Source organism: Ananas comosus, unplaced genomic scaffold, assembly GCF_001540865.1.
Source record: "Ananas comosus cultivar F153 unplaced genomic scaffold, ASM154086v1, whole genome shotgun sequence".
Lineage (NCBI taxonomy): Eukaryota > Viridiplantae > Streptophyta > Magnoliopsida > Poales > Bromeliaceae > Ananas > Ananas comosus.
The window spans coordinates 9,234-30,891 of record NW_017893357.1 but is presented as its reverse complement, the minus strand read 5'-3'; the positions used below and the strand labels follow the sequence as shown (position 1 = coordinate 30,891).

Here is a 21,658-nt window from a genome sequence, read left to right as displayed (position 1 = left end):
TCTTACACGTAGACATATTTAGCTGGACTGGGTTAAGGTGATAAGCTCAGCAAATTGCTGTTTAATCCCTCAAAATGCTAAAACTGCATTGCAGTCCAGTAGTTCGCGCTTCAGTCCCTGCAGGTTCACAGTTTAGTCCCTGGAGCTTACAATTCAGTCCCTGCACTAAACAACTAGCTGTAGCAGCACTTTGAAGCTTATTTTGCCCATCCAACTCACTTCAAGTCCACTCAAGCACTTCCAAATTAAACTAATATACCTCTACAAGTTGTCAAATTAATTTGGAAGCAATTAATTTCCAATTTGGTATCAATTTGGCCATTTTTGACCAAAGTGACTAGAATTTCAGCTTTCGAGTCAAAATGGCAATTGAATGTATTTAGCCACTCCAATTCCATTCTTATCTATTCCCACATTTCCAAAACCTGTCACTTGGTGTTCTCAAGCCTCTAGTTAAGTTTGGAAACACTTAATTTCCATTTTAGCGTTATTGTGACCACTTTGATCACAATTAGCTTCTAATCAAGTTTCAGCCTATTACACGGTCTCCCGAGGACCGGTCTCTCAGGAAGAGACCGGTTCCCGAACGTGTGATATCTGGGGAGGCACTCGGAGACCGGTCCCAAGTCGGGGAGACCGGCCCCTCTGGGCGAAAACTGCCCAGTAAAGGCAGTGCACAGGATGGAAAGTGGAGGGGTTTTATGCAAAATGGCATTAATTAGAGAGTATAGAGAGAGAGAGCTCTCTCCCTCTCTCATTTTCACCCTCCCTCACACTCTCTCTTTCACTCATCTCTCTTTCTCTCTCTAAAAGGAAAAGAAGGAGAAGGAAAAAGAGGAGAAGAAAAGGAAGAAGAAAATAAAGGAGAAGAAGAAGAAGGAGATCAAAGAGGAGCTTTGGACATCTCCCTCTCCCTCTCCTCTTCTCTTTGGAACTAGCACAAGAGGTGTCTAAATGTGGAGGCGAAATCGGAATTTCGATTCGTCGAGCGGGAGAAAAGCTATCGGCAAAATAAAGCCGATTGAGCATTGTTTTGGACCAAGGAAGCCGAGACCTCATCGTAACGTTTGGCGAGAGGCATTTCTAGAACCTCTACAACGAGAAAATGTGGGGGGTGCCATCCCGAAGCCATCGAACTCCTTTCTATGTCTTAAAGTTTCATATGATTACATCTCTTGTATGTTACATAGTAGGATTGCATAGTAGTGCCATTCCTTATGCTTTCTATTGATAACCTAGTGTACATGGAACGCTTGGTGACTTAGATAGGTGAGGATTGGGTCGGAACATGGATCCTATAGTGCTAGAGAAAAGAGATGAACACGATTGGTGTTTGGTGACATAGAAAGTAATATCTAATGTTTAAAGAACAAACGGGTGGCATCTAATGTTTAAAGAACAAACGAGTGGCATTAATGTAGTGTACTTGACACTAGAGGTTCTTTGTGAACTCAGGGATAGATGGACTCCCTAGTAAATGAATCGTGAACGTCGAACTTAGTAAAGCTAAGTAGCTATGCATGATGGTCGGAATAGACGAGTTCCGCGAGATGTTGACCCTAGCTCTTAGGGTGTCCTCACTTGGAGAGGATAGATCTAGCTCACAGTCTGTTATTCGGGGTGGTATAGCCATCCATATCCTCACATGGAGAGGATTGTCATCGAGTACTCCGGAGTGTCGGGCGATTAGGACCACATGGAGGTCCGCAGACAGTCCCGGGTCTAGGGGCACATGGAGCTCCCCACCCAATGGGATGGAAAAAGGTGAGTTAAGGGCGAACCCAAGGGTTTCGCCACAAATTGGGTAAATGAACAGTTAACAATGTCATTGAACATTATTATTCGAACATGGATCGAACTTGTTAGCATGGTAGTAAATCTTTACTATATGATGCATGCATTCATTATACATGATTATGGGTATAGTAGTATAGTTTTCCTTTATGCCTTTACAGCTTTCAGATATCTATCTATCTATCTGTCTACTTGTTGTTACTTGTGCCCACTTGGACCTAGTAGGGAGACCGGCGGAGTCGGCGGCCGAGCCCACTGGGAACTATGGAAGATAGTTCTCACCCCACTCTATTTCCAGTGGTAGGCACAGGTCTACCGAGCGAGGACCGCGGCAAGGGCATCGCACCCGATCAGTGAGACCGTAGTAGTATAGTAGCTTTCCTTTTTACATTAGCACACCTATGTATTGAGAGAGATTTATGTAGGTGAGGTTTGAGAGCTATGTATTTTGATGAACAAATGTATTCATTTTGGCAAAAAGATGTACATGTAAAAAGATGCAAAACTATTGTAATAGTTAGTAAAGTACTCTCTTTATTTCACTTATTTTTACTTGTGGATTACTTGCCCTTAGTTGTTGGCACTGTTTGTGCCCCGTCGAATGTGTATGTTTAGAATCTGAATTCCTGGGTAAATTCTTGTACACATTCTTGTTGTTGAGCCTTGGGCAGACAGGGAAGGTGCTGTCCGTTCGGCGGTCCGCCCGGCACGCCCGTATCGTGCCAAATTGGTAGTAGTTTCGAGGCGGGGGCGGGGGCGTGACACGCGCTAAATGAGCAAGCAAAAGTTTCAATATGAATGTTGTCTTAGATGAGCTAAGATGAGACTTTATAAAATTGACAGTAGACATGATTCACGACTCTACTAGATCTTTATGAAGTCGAACGTAAAGAAGGCATCATATGGGTGACTGTCTTGAGGTTCATTATCTTGACTAGCAACAGAACCAATATTCGTATGGTGTTTTAAGCATGACATGTCTTTAGAGATAGTTTCACCATAGCATACGTTCATCGTATGTACAAGATAGATCACTATTCTTAAATACTGATGGAATTAATTCCTGTTTTGTCGTTGTGTGAGTTTTGCATATCCTTTGGGATTTAAAACCATGTCATGAAGTGGATACTTAATTGGTGATGCTACTTTAGCATGAAGGACCATTGATTCATCCGGAAAAGCAGTCAAGTTGAAATGAATTGGCATAAGACATCTAAGAAAGACTTATTTGACAAAACACTTATGATTTGTGACTCATAGTCCGGACGATTATATTGATATTTGTTGTTAATATAATCACGAGTACAAATATATTGATGAGAGAGATCTAACTTGCTCGATTATAAGGATTAGAGATGTTATGATCTGCTATAGTTCAATGATTTGAGATATAGACGAGAGTGAAGTTGTAGTGTTATATTAGTTGGATGGTGACTTAATATAGCACTTTTCACCTTATAGTTTTTCCCATTATTGATCGCACCAACCATTTCCCATATGAAGAGTGAAATGAGATAAGATAATATATTTGGGATGAGAAAATATGAATAAGTACCAAGTGTGTACGAGTGGGAGATATTAGGATTCGTCCACATTGGGACTAGTCTAAAATATTTCTAATCCAAGAAGGAGATCAAAGAGGAGCTTTGGACATCTCCCTCTCCCTCTCCTCTTCTCTTTGGAACTAGCACAAGAGGTGTCTAAATGTGGAGGCGAAATCGGAATTTCGATTCGTCGAGCGGGAGAAAAGCTATCGGCAAAATAAAGCCGATTGAGCATTGTTTTGGACCAAGGAAGCCGAGACCTCATCGTAACGTTTGGCGAGAGGCATTTCTAGAACCTCTACAACGAGAAAATGTGGGGGGTGCCATCCCGAAGCCATCGAACTCCTTTCTATGTCTTAAAGTTTCATATGATTACATCTCTTGTATGTTACATAGTAGGATTGCATAGTAGTGCCATTCCTTATGCTTTCTATTGATAACCTAGTGTACATGGAACGCTTGGTGACTTAGATAGGTGAGGATTGGGTCGGAACATGGATCCTATAGTGCTAGAGAAAAGAGATGAACACGATTGGTGTTTGGTGACATAGAAAGTAATATCTAATGTTTAAAGAACAAACGGGTGGCATCTAATGTTTAAAGAACAAACGAGTGGCATTAATGTAGTGTACTTGACACTAGAGGTTCTTTGTGAACTCAGGGATAGATGGACTCCCTAGTAAATGAATCGTGAACGTCGAACTTAGTAAAGCTAAGTAGCTATGCATGATGGTCGGAATAGACGAGTTCCGCGAGATGTTGACCCTAGCTCTTAGGGTGTCCTCACTTGGAGAGGATAGATCTACCTCACAGTCTGTTATTCGGGGTGGTATAGCCATCCATATCCTCACATTGAGAGGATTGTCATCGAGTACTCCGGAGTGTCGGGCGATTAGGACCACATGGAGGTCCGCAGACAGTCCCGGGTCTAGGGGCACATGGAGCTCCCCACCCAATGGGATGGAAAAAGGTGAGTTAAGGGCGAACCCAAGGGTTTCGCCACAAATTGGGTAAATGAACAGTTAACAATGTCATTGAACATTATTATTCGAACATGGATCGAACTTGTTAGCATGGTAGTAAATCTTTACTATATGATGCATGCATTCATTATACATGATTATGGGTATAGTAGTATAGTTTTCCTTTATGCCTTTACAGCTTTCAGATATCTATCTATCTATCTGTCTACTTGTTGTTACTTGTGCCCACTTGGACCTAGTAGGGAGACCGGCGGAGTCGGCGGCCGAGCCCACTGGGAACTATGGAAGATAGTTCTCACCCCACTCTATTTCCAGTGGTAGGCACAGGTCTACCGAGCGAGGACCGCGGCAAGGGCATCGCACCCGATCAGTGAGACCGTAGTAGTATAGTAGCTTTCCTTTTTACATTAGCACACCTATGTATTGAGAGAGATTTATGTAGGTGAGGTTTGAGAGCTATGTATTTTGATGAACAAATGTATTCATTTTGGCAAAAAGATGTACATGTAAAAAGATGCAAAACTATTGTAATAGTTAGTAAAGTACTCTCTTTATTTCACTTATTTTTACTTGTGGATTACTTGCCCTTAGTTGTTGGCACTGTTTGTGCCCCGTCGAATGTGTATGTTTAGAATCTGAATTCCTGGGTAAATTCTTGTACACATTCTTGTTGTTGAGCCTTGGGCAGACAGGGAAGGTGCTGTCCGTTCGGCGGTCCGCCCGGCACGCCCGTATCGTGCCAAATTGGTAGTAGTTTCGAGGCGGGGGCGGGGGCGTGACACGCGCTAAATGAGCAAGCAAAAGTTTCAATATGAATGTTGTCTTAGATGAGCTAAGATGAGACTTTATAAAATTGACAGTAGACATGATTCACGACTCTACTAGATCTTTATGAAGTCGAACGTAAAGAAGGCATCATATGGGTGACTGTCTTGAGGTTCATTATCTTGACTAGCAACAGAACCAATATTCGTATGGTGTTTTAAGCATGACATGTCTTTAGAGATAGTTTCACCATAGCATACGTTCATCGTATGTACAAGATAGATCACTATTCTTAAATACTGATGGAATTAATTCCTGTTTTGTCGTTGTGTGAGTTTTGCATATCCTTTGGGATTTAAAACCATGTCATGAAGTGGATACTTAATTGGTGATGCTACTTTAGCATGAAGGACCATTGATTCATCCGGAAAAGCAGTCAAGTTGAAATGAATTGGCATAAGACATCTAAGAAAGACTTATTTGACAAAACACTTATGATTTGTGACTCATAGTCCGGACGATTATATTGATATTTGTTGTTAATATAATCACGAGTACAAATATATTGATGAGAGAGATCTAACTTGCTCGATTATAAGGATTAGAGATGTTATGATCTGCTATAGTTCAATGATTTGAGATATAGACGAGAGTGAAGTTGTAGTGTTATATTAGTTGGATGGTGACTTAATATAGCACTTTTCACCTTATAGTTTTTCCCATTATTGATCGCACCAACCATTTCCCATATGAAGAGTGAAATGAGATAAGATAATATATTTGGGATGAGAAAATATGAATAAGTACCAAGTGTGTACGAGTGGGAGATATTAGGATTCGTCCACATTGGGACTAGTCTAAAATATTTCTAATCCATATAGGATAAGAAATGAATCCAAAGAGATAAATTCTGTTTTGTTTAAAATCCTTATTTTTGTGGAATTTAGTTAGAGTCATATTAGAATTAATGTCTCCCCTATTGCCTATAAATATATGAGATATTGATCACATACGACATGCAAAAAAAAAAAGATAGAATACTCTCTCTATAGAAATTCTCTCTATTGGATTCACTCTAGGGCACCATCAAAAACTCTAGGAATTTAGGCGGTGTGCTACGATCGACTCTAGTAGCCGGTTCGCAACTAGAAAGAACAATGTTAAAGATGAAAAATGTGCTAGAGATCGAAACAGATTTTAGGGGGATCAAGAAGTTCATGAAACAAGACGAGATCCACTACAATAAATCTTGCACTTAAGGGCACTTTAAACAATAACTAGCGATGCTTTAAAGTGTTGACAAGAACAACCCCAATGCTTGTAAAAGCATTGAGCAAAGAGTAGTTAAGTAAACATGTCGGGATAAATATGTTGACGCTTTAATATAGCGTCGAAAAATTTTTAACACTATTTGATAAAAATATGTTTATTCACTACAACAAAATTAAGCTACAGCCACACTTTTAAGTGTCCCTGAAATCTAAAAAAATTACTGCTAGCAAAAATACCGACACTAATTATAGTGTCACTATATGTGCAGTCCCTAGGGTATGTAGCGACACATTACTAAGTGTCGGTATATCCCGAAAAAGTGTTGCAATTTAGTGACACTTTTTGTTGGTTTTAGTGGCACACATAAGTCGCCCAAATTTGAAATTTACATAGTGACACTGAGTGTCCCCATTGTCATTAAAAGTATAATATTTTTTATAAACATCTGTTAATCTTTAATTAAGCTAATCATATTTACATTAAATAGATGAGACTAAAAAAAACGCAATCAACATAGTTTCTAAAATTACTATTAAAATGATAGAACTATAATTCAATATCCATACGTCACAACAATAATATCTACTCACATATTATAGTGATTATAACAAATCAAACTCTCTAACTGAAAAAAATACAAAAAATAAAAAAACTATATGATAACAAAATTAAAAAATGCATAAATGCATTTTGATCCAGTCCACGACTACATACTTGAACCTGCACATTAAATAACATTTGAATTAATTATTGATCAATGAATAAGTTTTGAACATATAACAAGGTTAAGATGACTAAATTTACCTAATAAACAATAAGCCCATGAATGAATATATCATAGATGAGAAGCAGATGCATTTGAAGCCTAACACTGTGTTTGGTTCGGGGTTAAGGGGGTAGGATAACCCCTTAACCCCGGATTTAATCCCAAACTAACCCCTCCCAGGATTAGCTTTAGCCCCGCTCCTCACCCAACGCGAGCTACTATAGTGCATACCCCTAGCTCCCGAAAATCCTGCATAGCTACAGTGCGGCGCCTTCTTCTTCCCCCGATTTCCTCATAGCTCCCATCATCCTCGCCGTTGGGAGTAAGGCCTTCCCCTTCGGCCAAAGCGATTGATCATTAGTGCTTGAACTCGACGCTGTTGGATTTTGAAAAGGCTTCACCTCCACCAAAAACCTCACCTCCCCTTCTCGTCGACGTTGGTCGTAAAGGCTTCACTTCCGGCCAAAGCAATTGTTACTTCTTCCTCCTCGCTTTCGCTGAACCCACACTTCCGGGTCTAGCTTCTCATGCTTTATCTGTGCCGGCCTTTACTTGCGATTTGGTGGTTTCTTCTTCGATTTGGGAATTTCTTCTTGGTCTTGGTATAGGGGTATTCCTCCATTTCCGTCGCCGTCGGAGAGGCTTCGTGCTGCCACCCTTCTTGGTCTTCGGTTCAGATCTTGCCAACTGTGGGTATTTCGTACACCCGCACTGTTTGTCCTCGCAGCTTGCTTCGGCTGAACCCTATTTTGGGGTTTTCCTTTGTCTCGGTTGTTCTTCTCGGTTTATGGATTTTCCTCCGTTGCGTGGTACCGATCTCTTTGTCAAGACGCGAGTATCTCTGTGCTTGGCTGTGGCCACCTCTGAGCTTGGTATATTTGCTATAGACAGGTTTGATCTCCATGGTTACATTTCACATAGCTTCTCTATTTATCCAATGCCGCTGAAACAAAAGAATATCTTTGCACACTGGTTGGGATAATAAAGATGATGCATATTGGTAGATCTAATCATACTTGAGAATATTCTGATGCATGTTGAATATTGGTATGATACTTATGATTGATTTCCTCTTATGTTATGCTTATAGTTGAGAGCCTGCTATGTTATGTTGATTTTCTATTGCATGTTGAATATATGCCTGATTTGCCGGGTGGCTAGTGTAAAATTGTCTATATGAAATCGCCGTGTTATTGTTCCTCTCGGATGTCGTGATCAAGAATTGTAGAAAAACTGAGGGAGAGAAATAATGGTTGAAAAGTCGTAGTTCAGCGATGATGACGGTTTCCAATTAAGATTAGATGGATGGCATCAATTGAAAAATCAATGCAACCCCATGTTAGTTGGAAACCACGTAAGCCATTTGTGGGAACGAACCATCTAAACCATACTTGGTAGAACATGCATTTGTACATAGGAGATAGATATTTAATGAAACATCTATTTTATGCATGCTTTTACTATACCCTTGTAGCCTTTATGTACTATACTTGGTAGTGAAAAATAACTTTTGCATTACTTTATTGTGTAGGCAATGCTAATACATTACCTCGTAGGGCCTTTACTTTACCTAGCCATTGAAATTGCATGTAAATGCTATTGTGTATTTAACTCAAATTCATGCACCCGTTATGTCACGCCCCGGGACCCAGCGGAAGCCCACCCGGCGCGTGTCCAGACCCGCCATATGTCTAAAACATACAAGGCGTCTAAAACAAAACGATAAATAAAGCAGTAGAACAAAGGGATCTAACGATATCAGAGCAAGGTAAATAACTAAGTTCTACAACAGAGGGATAAGTATAAAACTGAAATCCACTAATAAAACCATAAAGTAGTACAATGAAAATTCCAAATACAAAAGCTAAACATAAAGAGTACATAGGTGGTCTCTCTGTACATGGTACTCAAAATCTCTCTCTCACCACAACAAAAGAAAGGGAGGAAGGACAACCACCTAGGAGTGAAACAAGCTCCTCTCTATCTAGTTAGGCGACACCCTTGCCGCGATCCCGTGCCTCCGCCGGTGCCGAAGGCTCTGAAAGAAACCATAAAACAGAGGGCGTGAAAACTATTAAATAATAGTTTCCAGTGGGTAATTACTGACTTCAGTGAAATGCGCCACTAGGCTCAAAAGCTACAAAAGAGGGTCAGTACAAGTATAAACAAAAGCAAAATAATGAACAAGTATGTGCCAAGAGCACTATTCTACCATGATATCTCTACTTAGCATGAACTGCATAAGTAATAAAACAACTACAACCAAATATGTACATGAGTGTGACTAACATGTATAAGCATGGGTATGCAACGAACACGATGTCCTCAATGCAAATAGTAAAGATGTCATTATTTACTATTCTAGTCAATATCCACTTATCACTTTAACTGTTAAAAGTTTATTCTTATAAGACCCACCCAAAGGCTGTCTGGCATGAAGACCCACTCGAAGGCTGTCTGGCCTGTAAGACCCATCCATAGGCTGTCTGGCCGGTGCCGTGCCTAATGGCCCCGTGGTAGTCAACATCCCCACTCTAGGAATGAGCCTTTCCCACGGCAATTCACTTCGGCGCCCAATCCCGCACGGCGAATAGGTATCGCGATGGCTAACTCCGAAGTGCCGGCTTGTAGGGAGCGACCCTCACAAGCATGTGCGAATGAGCACAATGGCAAGCATGCGTATAAGTCTGTCTCAAGTCTCAAGTCCTCATGTCTAAAAACATCGAATGTATCGAATGTCACAAAGGCCTATCACTATGTCATCATGTCTATAACATGGAATATAGTATATGTCCAATAGCCTATCACTATATCTCTATGTTGCATTTCATAGTTTACTACTTTCAAGTGCCCCTTTATGACACTTTTGTTCAACGAGTCCAAACATAATAATTATGTTCATGAATACATAATTCTAATCATTTCTAGCATAAGAGACATTCTCAACTTGCAAAAATGCACACCTTTCACATGCATGCAGTCTACACATATAACTCTACTATATAAAGTGATATTTATCTTACACATGGCACATACATTTCAAGGGTTCTAAAATTTTCATAAATCCTATCTAGCATGGATTTACATTCAAAAAGACTTTACGACGAGTATGTAATGCATAAGGGTCATTTTGCCCCAAATTTCATGAAGTCAAACCCACCGTAGATATCGAAACCCTTCGTAAGCTTCAACGAAGGTGTCCACTGGCCTCCTAGCACCCTAAAGATGTAAGAACAATGGTTAAACGAACCTTACGATTAACCCTAAACTCAATCATTAACTACCTCAAGTTAAAGTGGAGAAAAACTCACCCCGGTGAAGAAAACATCAAATAAAACTCAAATGGATGCCAAATCCCATCGAAAGCAACCTAATCCAAAGTTCTAATCTCATTAGATTAGCCCCAAAAGCCACCAAATAAAAGGCCCCAAAATAAATCCTAAAATTCAAATCTAGAATTTCATCTCCGAAAATCCACCAAAAATAGGTCTAGAGGGAATAAACAAGCAACTAACCTTCTAGGTAACTCCAAACCAAGCTCAAAATGCTTTAGGGTTGACGATTGATCCTCTATCAAGTTCCTAGCCCAAGCTCCAAGCTTCCAATGGTGAGCAAAGGGAGAGGAAGATGCTCCAAGCCTTAAGATCTTGCTCTCCTCCAACTTCTTCTTCTTCTTCTCCTTCTTCTCCTTCTCTTTCTCTCTCTAGAGTGAGTGTGAGGGAAAGAAATGAGGGTGAGAGGGAGAGGAAAGGCTCTATAAGCCTTCAAATGTAACAAAATCCACCTAGGTCCCTCAAAAATGCAACCTGTGCACTGCCCGGTCTGTTCGTGCTGAGGGACCGGTCTCCCCGACACCTTGGACCGGTCTCTCAGCCTACCCCGCAAAACCAACGTTCGGGAACCGGTCTCTCCCCGCCAGGGACCGGTCTCTCGGACCCTTCTCGCAAAACACGCGTTTGGGAACCGGTCTCTCCCAGCCAGGGACCGGTTGCCTCAAGCTGGCCGCGACACTGTTCCGATGGAACCGGTCTCTCCTAGCTAGGGACCGGTCCCCAAGAGTAAAAACTTCAGGACTTAGCCAAATTCCAGAAATCGAACTTTTAGACCGGAATACCATTTGCGACCTTCGACCAAGTGTGGAAAAGTTCGAAATCCATATCAAACACTCGAACCTCGCAATTTGCACAGGTCCAGTGTGCTACACGTTATGCACTCGTTAATTATTTAATTACATATGCATCCATTAAAGAAATTTTCTAAGTCTTTTCAGAAGCAAGGTAGGTTGCCAAACAACTCACCTAATGAAATCCAACATAATAATGGTAGAGTTGGTATTCGAAATGAAACAAGGGCAAGAAGTCAAAATTGGAGCAATGCTTTGGATGCACATTTGTTGGGTCTAATGAAAGATGAACATACGTTTGGTAATTAATTATGTAAATGGGACATTCACTCCCATTGCTTGGAAGATGATGGTAACTGATTTCAACAGTCGGAACAATCTTAACCTAACTAAGGAGCAAATGAAGAATCGACTGAAAGTTTTAAAAAAAACTTACAATCTGTACCATTGTCTTGCCAATAAGAGCGGGTGAGGATGGAATTATGAATTGCACATTCCCACACCAGGTGACCCAAGTATTTGGAATGCTGTAATAGCGGTAAAATTTAAATAATTTGCGTTACTTTGTTTAGGCATATAGTTTTTATGATTGTATTAAATTGTTAATATCCTTTGTTCAGAAAAATCCGGTTTACGCCAGGTGTAGGGATAAACCCTTTCCCGCCTATAAGGACATTGAATTTCTTACTGAAAATACCACTGCTTCTAGAAGATATGCATTTACCACTGTCGTGCAGACTCCTGGTACGATTAAAAGTCCTAGTACGATTAAAAGCTCATCCGGATCATCCCCTGATGAGGATGATACGGTTGCTGCCATTAGAATGTCAGCATGTAATATCTCACCTTGTCAATCTGAACAAGGGTCATCAGGGTGCGCCAGAAATGCAAATGATTGTGACATTAATACCTCACGCTCCCCAAACCCTCCCATGATGCGCACAACTGACGTAAATACTACTAGTGGTTCTGGCCATAGCTCTGGTGGTAAAAGAGCTCGATCTCCAGAGCCCAGCAATAAGCAACCGCAGCATGCATATACATCAGGTGGACGAAAGAAAAAAAGTGATCCCCGGGCTTCTGCGATGGTTGAGATGATCGAGCTGGGAAAGCAAAAGCTTGAATTTATGCGGCAACTCGGTCACACCGAGATGAGCAATCGCCCTATATCCCATCGATTAAGGCGTGCATGCAAAGAGTGTACGGGATGACGGGGTTAAGTAATGAACAAATCTCGGCTGCCGGTGATGCGTTGAAAGAAGATAAGAATCGTCAACTTTTCATGACAATGAATGACGACCTAGCTTTCATGTGGGTTGAGCGTCAACTTTCGCATCAAAATTTGTTGTATAAGCAGTTATTTCCAAGGCATTGGCGTAATGGTAGTCGTTCTTTGTCAATTCCTGAGTTATATTGCTTGGGTTAGTGGTTTATGTTGTATGTTGCTTTTGTTTATGTTTTCACTTGTCTTAGCTTTGCATGTTTGCTTGCTGTTTGGAACATTAAAGTTATGATGTTGTTTGTTATTTCAGATAATTTTCAGATAATATAGCATTCATGTGCGATATATAAGACCTATGTAGTAATCGTGGTCAACGTGTACTACCTTGTTCAATGTTCTACCTATAGTCGTCATTACATATATGATTATTTTTAAGGACATTGTCAGAATGATGGTCTATATTTGTGCCATTTATATTAACTATTGTTATAGCTATATGTTCGTGTGTATTTTTAAATTTTTGGTCTATTTATCAATGTGCTCTGATGTATTTGTTATTGATGACAGTTGGATTTTGAAAGACAGTAATGAACAACGCAGTATATCAAACAATATTTTCGTCAGCAACCATAGCCACCGTTATGACAATATTAGATGACGATGATGAATTTTTTGAGCATTTAATGCAACTTGAGCAAGAAAATCAAACAATTGCAAATATAGTCCCCAGATAAAGATGTCGAACTCGGCCGTTTACCGGACATCAAATGTTGTGTGATATTTTGTCTGGTCATCATGAACAATGCTACCATCACTTTCGTATGAGTGCAACTACATTTATTGCACTCCGCGATGCGTTAGTCGAGAGGGGGGTTGATAAGTAGCACAAGAAATATGACTGCTGACGAGCAGTTAACCATATTTCTATTTGGCGTAGACCATGGCGTGGCAAACCAGATTCTCGTAGAAACATTCCAACATTCAGGAAAAACTATCAGTAGACATTTTAACAACGTTATACGTGGTATTGTAAGGCTAAAAGATGAATACATAATGTTGCCGTCAAGTAATGCTACCGTGCACCCAAAGAATAAAGATTATCCAAATTTTCATCCTTTCAAGATAACCGTGCACGCTTATATATATATAATACATTGGTTTATAAAAATGTTTTATTACTACTGATATTTTTCATGTTTTCTTTTCAACTGTAGAATGCTATTGGTACGATCGTCGGAACACATATTCCAATAATGGTCCGAAGGAGCAAACAAGCACCATTTCGCTGTCGGAAAGGGTTTACCTCATAAAATATAATGGCTGTCATTTAATCATAATTTTGTATTTGTATACATAGGTTGGAAAGGATCTACTGCTGATATGAGAGTACTTCGATGAGCGTGCGAAAATGGTGGTTTCGTTGTTCCCAAAGGTAGCGATGCTAATTATTTCCCACTTATAATATATATATGATTTTATTACTGATAATTCACATTTATTTAATAACTGGTAATTATCTTATTCGCAGGCAAGTATTACTTAGTAGACTCGGGATGCGCAAATACAAATATATTTCTTGCACCCTATAGAGGAGAGCGTTACCATATTAGTCAATTTGACGCTAACACACGAACCCGCGTTCATCGAAATCCATGAGATTTTTATAACCACCAGCATGCTTAATTAAGAAATGTGGTCGAGAAGACATTTGGTATTTTGAAGAAGCGTTTCAAAATTCTCAATGTAGCAACACCGTTTTTATATAAAGTGCAATGCTTAATTGCTATGGCATGTTGTATACTACATAACTTTATTCGTCGTCACCAAGCAAATGATAACATATTTTCTGACGAGCTAGAACAGGACGCTGAAAATGAAGATGAAGAACCCGATTTTTTGGGAGGAAATGATGACTCCCGACGTGATGAGGATCTCCGTGCTAATATTACAAACTAATTGTGGAGCAGTAGAACATAGTTTGCTATAAATTTGAGAATTGTATTGCTATTTGGTAGAACTAAGTGTAGTGGTTTGATTGGAATTTGACTAAACTAAGATGATAATGTATGAGATGCATATGGTTTGTAATACTTGTTTATTTCTTTGTAACTTTGGAACATGTAGTAATGTTAGAAAATGTGATGAGCTTTTCTTGTTTGCGTTTGTTTATTTGCCAAATGTTGGTAGATCATATTTGTAGATGTAATTATTATCCAACTCTGTTATATAGTTGTACTCTTTCGAACTGTTTTAGTTGTATATGTAAGTTTTTTTGATTCAATGTGTTGTTATCTTTGTAACTGTTCGTTGATGTGGAGATTGGCTTGATATATTTAAATATTTGCGCATTATATCGAATACCCAAATCGTAATACTAATTTTCATCAAATTGATCAACGTGTCGTATGAGAATGATAAGTGAAGAGCAAAAAATGTATTGTACACATTGGGATGGTTAGAAGTTTCGGAAGTAAAAGTGTTATCGGCGCAAACCGGACTTGAAATCGCGTACAGGTACTCACCTCTGCTAAAGGCTGAAATTGAAAGATTAGAAATTAGTGTTTTTGGAAGGTTAAAATGCAATTGTTCGTAAAATTTTAAAATAGTCCGTGGAATGCAATTGTTGGTGAAATTTGAGCTTAAGAAAAATATAAAATAGTCGTTCGTAAAATTTTGGTAATTTCAAAGTCACAAAAGAGTAGTGAAAAATATTTTTTGGTAACAAATTACGCTCAAATTAATTTAATTTGACTCAAAAAAAAAATTGCAATCATATAAATTTAAATGCAAAAAATAAAAGCTTTTATTTACATGGATTAATGTGAGGGGTATTTTGGTCTTTTTATCTCTTTAACAACCACTATCCTTCTTATTCCAGCTACTCCGACCAAACACTATTTTGCTTATTCTTGTACTAAATCCAATTTTCAACTAAATACAAAATTACTCTAACCCCACCTTAACCCTATCATATTTGGATACAATGAATAATTCAACGTATCTTTTCTAAATCTTTAAATCTTAGATATTACGCAATACCGTCCGTATTTGGATACGGTGAATGATTCATCATGTTTAACTTAATCTAGCCGCTTATGCGGCTTTCGTGTGGCGCTTGCGTGGCGGAGATAGGAACAATCTTGCAAATATAAATTTTATAGAGCTATTTATAAAAAAAATTTCTTAGAGTACTAAATGCGAAAAAACAGAGCTTTTTTTAGTATTAAAGATGAAAGGGGATTAGTATAGGAGGTTTTGTCCTTTCATGTTCCAGTAATCTTTTTTCATTTTATTAATATTTTTTATTTAATTATTATATTGTCTTGAAAAGAAATACAATATAAATATGTACATATTTAATAGTTCGTTGATGTGACAATAATTCTATAATAGTATAAGGACTGCACGATACAGCGGGTAGATAATAAAAGAAAATTTTTAAAATTTTAATAAAATTTATATCTACAGCTTATTAATATATAAAAAGCTATACCATACAACCAATTTGTATGACTAAATTCAAACTTAATCCTATCTCTGAAATAACTAGCTTTTGCTTAACTCCGAACCAAATAGAGCCTGAGAGTAAATCTACCACAATTAGTGTCAAAAAAAGCTAATTTAAATAGTCAGTTTAGCACGTAACATAGAGAAAAGAAATGGGGGGGGGGGCAGATATAAAACTAGAAATTAAGACATTTACAACTCACTCAAGAGGGCTATAAGGCTGTCTAGGAAACTGTGCCACCAAGTATTAATGTGCTGAAATTACTGAAGTTCCTTTTACATAAGTTGTTGCGACCTAATGATTATCACACACTTAGTTTTAATGACAATTCTTATCAGCATATAACTGTCTTAAAATGGATTGGATTGGAACTAACAATTTCTTTACCCCATGTAAATTTTTTGCACTTTGAGCTGCCACTATGATTAACTGAATTTGAAGCATTTCTCGCACTATCTCATTACGCCGTGTGTGTCTATATATATATTCATTTGATTATTCAATTGTGCAGAATTTGAGTTACATTCCAGACAATAGAAGCACAGCAAAAATAGGCCCAGTTTTTCCTGCAACTGTCTTTGTCTACAATTACTTCTTCTTTTGTTTATATAGAGGTATATACGGGCATTCACATAATATGTTCAGAGGTTCTAAATTCTGATGCACAACAACACCTGCTGTACCCAACGAGTGCAGATATGTGATGCATGTTCAATGTGAGCCAGGCTAATACAGAAAAGTATTCATGAATTAAAACCCACCACTACAAACTAAAAAAATTTCTACATTAACATAAAATACTAAGGAACAGTACCTGAGAGCAACATCTTTGCGGATAGCATATCTAATTTTCTTGTCAAAACACCTTTCCTTTCTCTTCTCGCGAAACCTATTTAGAGAAGCAATCCGACTTGTAGGTGCTGTCATACTCTGTTTAATATTTTTAAAGAACTCAAAATAAATAACCAATAACCCCTTGATAATATGCAAAATTCTACTACCAGCCTTAGTTACTACGTCGGGGCTTTTGCATGCGTGCCCCTAAAAACTGTGCTTATTTACTTTGCACTAAATCATTTTTGCATGTGTACCCAGCGGGGGGCCTGAATCGAAATAAAGATAGCTTTTAGGGCGCGTTTTGTTGGCACTATGAAAGATTACTATCAGTAAAAAGATATCCGAGAATCTTATTCCTATTAATCCTATTACTAAGAATGTAATATTTCGGTGTTTGGTTCGTATGGTCATATTATTTAATCATGCTATTTAAGATTATGAAAAATATACAATTAGTTAATTTATTTTTTTAATTAATTTTAAATAATACTATAAAAAATTTCAACATCCTTTTAGAAAAAAGAGAGAGAGAATATAGGTTAGAAAGAGAGAGTATAATTAAAGAAATAGAAAGAGAAATAGAGTCGAGGTTAGAGAGAATAAGAAGGTTGAGATTTTAGAAAAAGAGAGGGAGAAATAGCATAGTTTAGAGAGAGAAAAAGAGTTGAAGTTTAGAGAGAAAAAGGTAAGTTTAGAGAGAGATATGAGGTTAGAGTGTAAAGAAAAATAATACCAACTAGCCGGCGGGTGAGAAAAAAGAAAGAGATTAGACATATTATAATTATCCCAATCCATTAATATAAAGATACCCACCCTCTCTCAAAGGAATGAGATTAGTACTTTGGGATGCATCTCATTCCCAAGTAAATCCAATATTACCAACTAGATTACTTAATGCATTAGTCAAACACCGTCATATTTTTTTATTCCTATTGGATTACTAGGAATCTTAAAAAGATAGCGCGAACCAAACGCATGCTTAAAGGAATGCAGCCAAGTACCAACTTCACAGGAGTGTTCGCATAACGGCAAATATTCTAAAAAGGTGTATATATATGCAAAAATAGCCCTAGATATTATGTTCCAATAAGAGGGAGCACACCTCGTCTACATTGAGAGAGGGGACCGCCAAAGTAACTGCACTAGAGGGCACTTCACACCCTCCCAGTAGTAATAGCACCGCTTGCACCTGTAGCACAATCATCCAATCAGAAAACCAGATAATGTTACAAGGGAATAAACTAAAAACAAAGCATAATGGCCTTTCTTTTTTGATGCAATTTACTTTGATTTTTGTTCATANTATATATATATATATATGAACAAAAATCAAAGTAAATTGCATCAAAAAAGAAAGGTCATCTGTAGAACTCTGTCGCGCTTCAGTAGGTGAAAGTTAACATTAAAATTTATGAACCAGACAGAAAAGAGTATTTTGAATGAATAACATGACCATGTACACATAAATACGCAAATAATATAAACTATAACACTAAGTATGTTATGGTCACTCAAACCTCTTAATTATACCACATAACTTTAAGACAAGCCTAATTCAGTCAGTTCGTAGGCTGTGTAGGAGTTGCTTAACTAAGGCCCGCAACTTGACTTAGTTATCAACATGGGTTTAAAAACCTAGGCCTATATGCCAAATCAAGTGCCTAAAAGAGTAACTGTGCTGCATGTTATTACCAATACTACATGTCTATGTTGAACGAACTAACAGGCAAGTTACAGGTTTTATACTATGAGCAAGTTACTCTAATTAATTATTCGGATTATACGGATGTAGCTCAAGTGCTAATACAAACTTCTTTTCCTTAAATAGATGAGATCAGGAACAGCTTAATGCTGATAGCAAGTTAAATTATTTAGCTGATTTTTTGTGTGCCAATTCGATAGGAAACAAATAAAATTCCTAACATGGAAAGGTAGGTGGAAAGAGAGACCTAGCCTGAAAATAATCATCTATTAAAATCGACCAAGATCACCCAGCACTGACTACTCAAGAAAGCAATTGAAACAACAACTCTAGTTGGATGATAGGGCTTAAAATGTAAAGAGGTTGTTTGACATTTGAAAGATGCGGATTATAGAAGAAATCCGATGGGAGTACATCTTGTTTATCATGATCCTGTCTATGATGAAAATTGGAAGAGCTGGATAATCAAAAGTTCCAAATAAAAAATAAGTAACAATTGACAACAGCTGGAAGGATAAGCTGCATATATTCCAGGACAAGAGAGAAAGTCACACTTTCAACCGGCACGAAATTAAAGGGGGGAAAAAAGAAAAAGCTGAAGAAGACATACTTTATCTGCCACATTTTGCACTCTTTCAGCTGCTTTGGTTGGCAAAGGAGTGTGGCAGCAAAACAGAGCTGTGATTGGTTCTATCCTTGCAATCCATAAAACTGGATGGTTATCATGATCAAGACTAGCACTTGATGTTACAAACATTCACCTAGCAAATTTGTCCATCTTTCATCGATTTTGATATTTAGGAGCAAACGAAACGCATCCTAGATACTAAATCTGACAAGAAGAAAGAATAAAAGGTTATTAAGGAAATAATAATAATAAATTTTACCATGCCAGAGGACTTGCAGAGTGATTTATTAGGAGTACATTTAAGTACATGCTATTTTCTTTGAGATTAGACCTGCTGACTCCTTCCACGTGAGCCACCCCACTTTTTTCTAGTTTCATACTTGTTGACAGTATTTGGTGCCACACCTTGGTGTTGTCCAAGAACATTGGAACTACTTTTGNTATACTTCTACTTTATTACTTGACCTGAAAAATATTTTTGACATTTCCTCTGTTTACTATAATTAGGGTGCAGTTGTGACAAAAACAAATCAAGGAATAAAGAGTAAAAGATATGACTACCATTCACTCTAGCTAGAATTAAATTCTTAGAATGATTAATGTCAAAAATATTTTTCAGGTCAAGTAATAAAGTAGAAGTATAAACGAGAAACAACGAATCATACTTGATATATTTGGGTCAATCAATGCACGATACATTAGAAAAACCTGAACAGTCCACAAGAAACTGAGCCACAGTGCACAAGAATGAGAGAAATAAAATTATGATGACTATGCATCATACATAAAGATATAGTGATCAAAACATGCCTAATAACAAGAGGCTGCTGTAAGACATCTACTGATAAAATTGTCAATTCTCAGATATATTATCTCTAAATATTGTCAGACAACTAACAATTAAAACAGCTATTGACTGGTACTTTATAAGCTTACCTTTCCTCTGAACTTGCATCACTAGAGGAATGCCAGATTCCCTTTTTGTTATGAATTGAGCTAACACACATTCTAGAAGACATCACAACCAGCTATTAAATTTAAGAGTGATTCTATTAAATTTTTGACCGTTTGAAACGCTTTTTTTAACAGGGCTGTTAATTTCAACAAATCCCCAATCAAGGTTCTCAACGTGATGCCATTATAACAATGGCTAAGAGCTTAAGAGGACTGTCTAAATTAAACAAGCACTAGAGCAATTCTAAAAGCTTAATCAAAGATCATCTATAAGCCTTAATTTATACGATACCAAGCAAAGCGATCCGCGCACAAAGAGATTCTCACAAGAGATTAACCCTAAATCCTCATGAACAAGAAACCCTAGCACTGATCGATCTCACCTTCTTCTTTATCTCCTCCTTCTGCGCCTTCAGCGCCACCGCGAGCACAGCCAGGAGGCGGTCACCGGACTCCTCTTGCCCCACCACTGCCGCCGCCTCGACGTTTGGCGCCCACTCCTCCGGCGACTTGTGGCGGAAGGATACATGGCGATCATAGCTATTTACGGTCCCCGTGCGATCCTCATAGCCGAACTCTTGCCGCCACTCGTCGGCTGCGGCGGCGGCGGCGGCGGCGGCGGCGGCGTAGGAAAGCGAGGGGTTCTACGTCTACGGTTTTAGGGGTTTGAGAGAGGGGAGAGGAGGGAGAGATCAGGTTTTTTTTTTTCTTTTTTTTTTTTTGGTAATTGGGCTGAGTAGTTTAGGGGGGATGGGTCAAGCATGGTGATATATTTTTGGATGGGCCGGGCTTTATATCTGGGCTTTAGTAGGTTTTTAAAAAAAAAAAAATTTGGACATATACAAAAGTTTCTCAAAAATGTATCTTTATAACTTAATTTTCTTATAGTGATTGACGATGCTTAATCATTGCGTCAGCACATGCCAAATAGTGAAGACGTCAGAATAAAGCGTCGTCTAAAATGCGTCGTCTAAAACATATTTTATTATAGTGATCAGATATTGATAATTGTGATATTAATTACGGAGTGAAAAAGATATGTAAAATCTATACAATTTTTTATCATGATTTGATTATTAATTTCCAACCATTATAAAAACATGGCCAATTTGCATAAAAAATCCACTAATTTTGCGCTTTTGCAAAAGTGGCCCACCTTTTTAGTTTTTGCAGATTCGGACCGAATTTTCAGAAGGATGACCAAACTACCCTTCTGTCAAAATGCATAAAAATTATATGCTTTAAATGCCTAGAAAATACAACTGTTAAGTCACTAAGTGTAAAACTTCTTGAAATGACAACTGCTAAGTCATAATTACATGTACCTTTCTCGTAAACGAAAAATCTCATTCAAAAGAAAATAAAAAAAAAAGAATAATTAATAAGATGAAAGAGTGCAATATCCTCTCAAATAGTGCAACAAACTCTTCAAAATAGTGCAATATTTGTATAAGTAGTGCAACATATGCATTGTTAATAGACATTTTGCATAATTTTTACACCAAATTATGCATAATTTAGTATATTACGAAAAAATAATATATTATATTACAATATACT

General features: G+C 38.0%; 1 protein-coding gene across 12 annotated transcripts; it reads right to left on the bottom strand.

The window, feature by feature from the left end:
• Positions 1–6,981: 6,981 nt before the first annotated feature.
• LOC109705758 (GATA transcription factor 19-like) lies at positions 6,982–20,846 on the bottom strand. 12 transcript variants are annotated; one of them, XM_020226543.1, is made up of 6 exons: positions 20,482–20,846; positions 19,127–19,277; positions 17,917–18,003; positions 16,792–16,907; positions 10,285–10,343; positions 8,934–9,162 (listed from the first exon to the last, which is right to left on the bottom strand). In XM_020226543.1, the coding sequence occupies exons 2-6, from the start codon at positions 19,271–19,273 to the stop codon at positions 9,113–9,115; spliced, it is 459 nt and encodes a 152-aa protein (XP_020082132.1). In that variant the 5' UTR covers positions 19,274–19,277; positions 20,482–20,846; the 3' UTR covers positions 8,934–9,112. The 12 variants fall into 12 exon arrangements, 10 of the variants coding, with proteins under 10 accessions (XP_020082137.1, XP_020082132.1, XP_020082127.1 ...); XM_020226538.1 differs by having other exon boundaries at positions 19,127–19,348; positions 20,482–20,845; XM_020226542.1 differs by lacking the exon at positions 20,482–20,846 and adding an exon at positions 19,404–19,582.
• Between the last annotated feature and the right edge of the window lie 812 nt (positions 20,847–21,658).

Coding starts and splice junctions, on each gene's coding strand:
- LOC109705758 (XM_020226543.1), bottom strand. CDS start 19,273: ATGTTTGTAACATCAAGTGCTAGTCTTGATCATGATAACCATCCAGTT. Junction 18,004..19,126: donor TGCAAAATGTGGCAGATAAA/GTATGTCTTCTT, acceptor ATTGTGCTACAG/GTGCAAGCGGTGCTATTACT. Junction 10,344..16,791: donor CGCAAAGATGTTGCTCTCAG/GTACTGTTCCTT, acceptor TTACATCTTTAG/GGTGCTAGGAGGCCAGTGGA.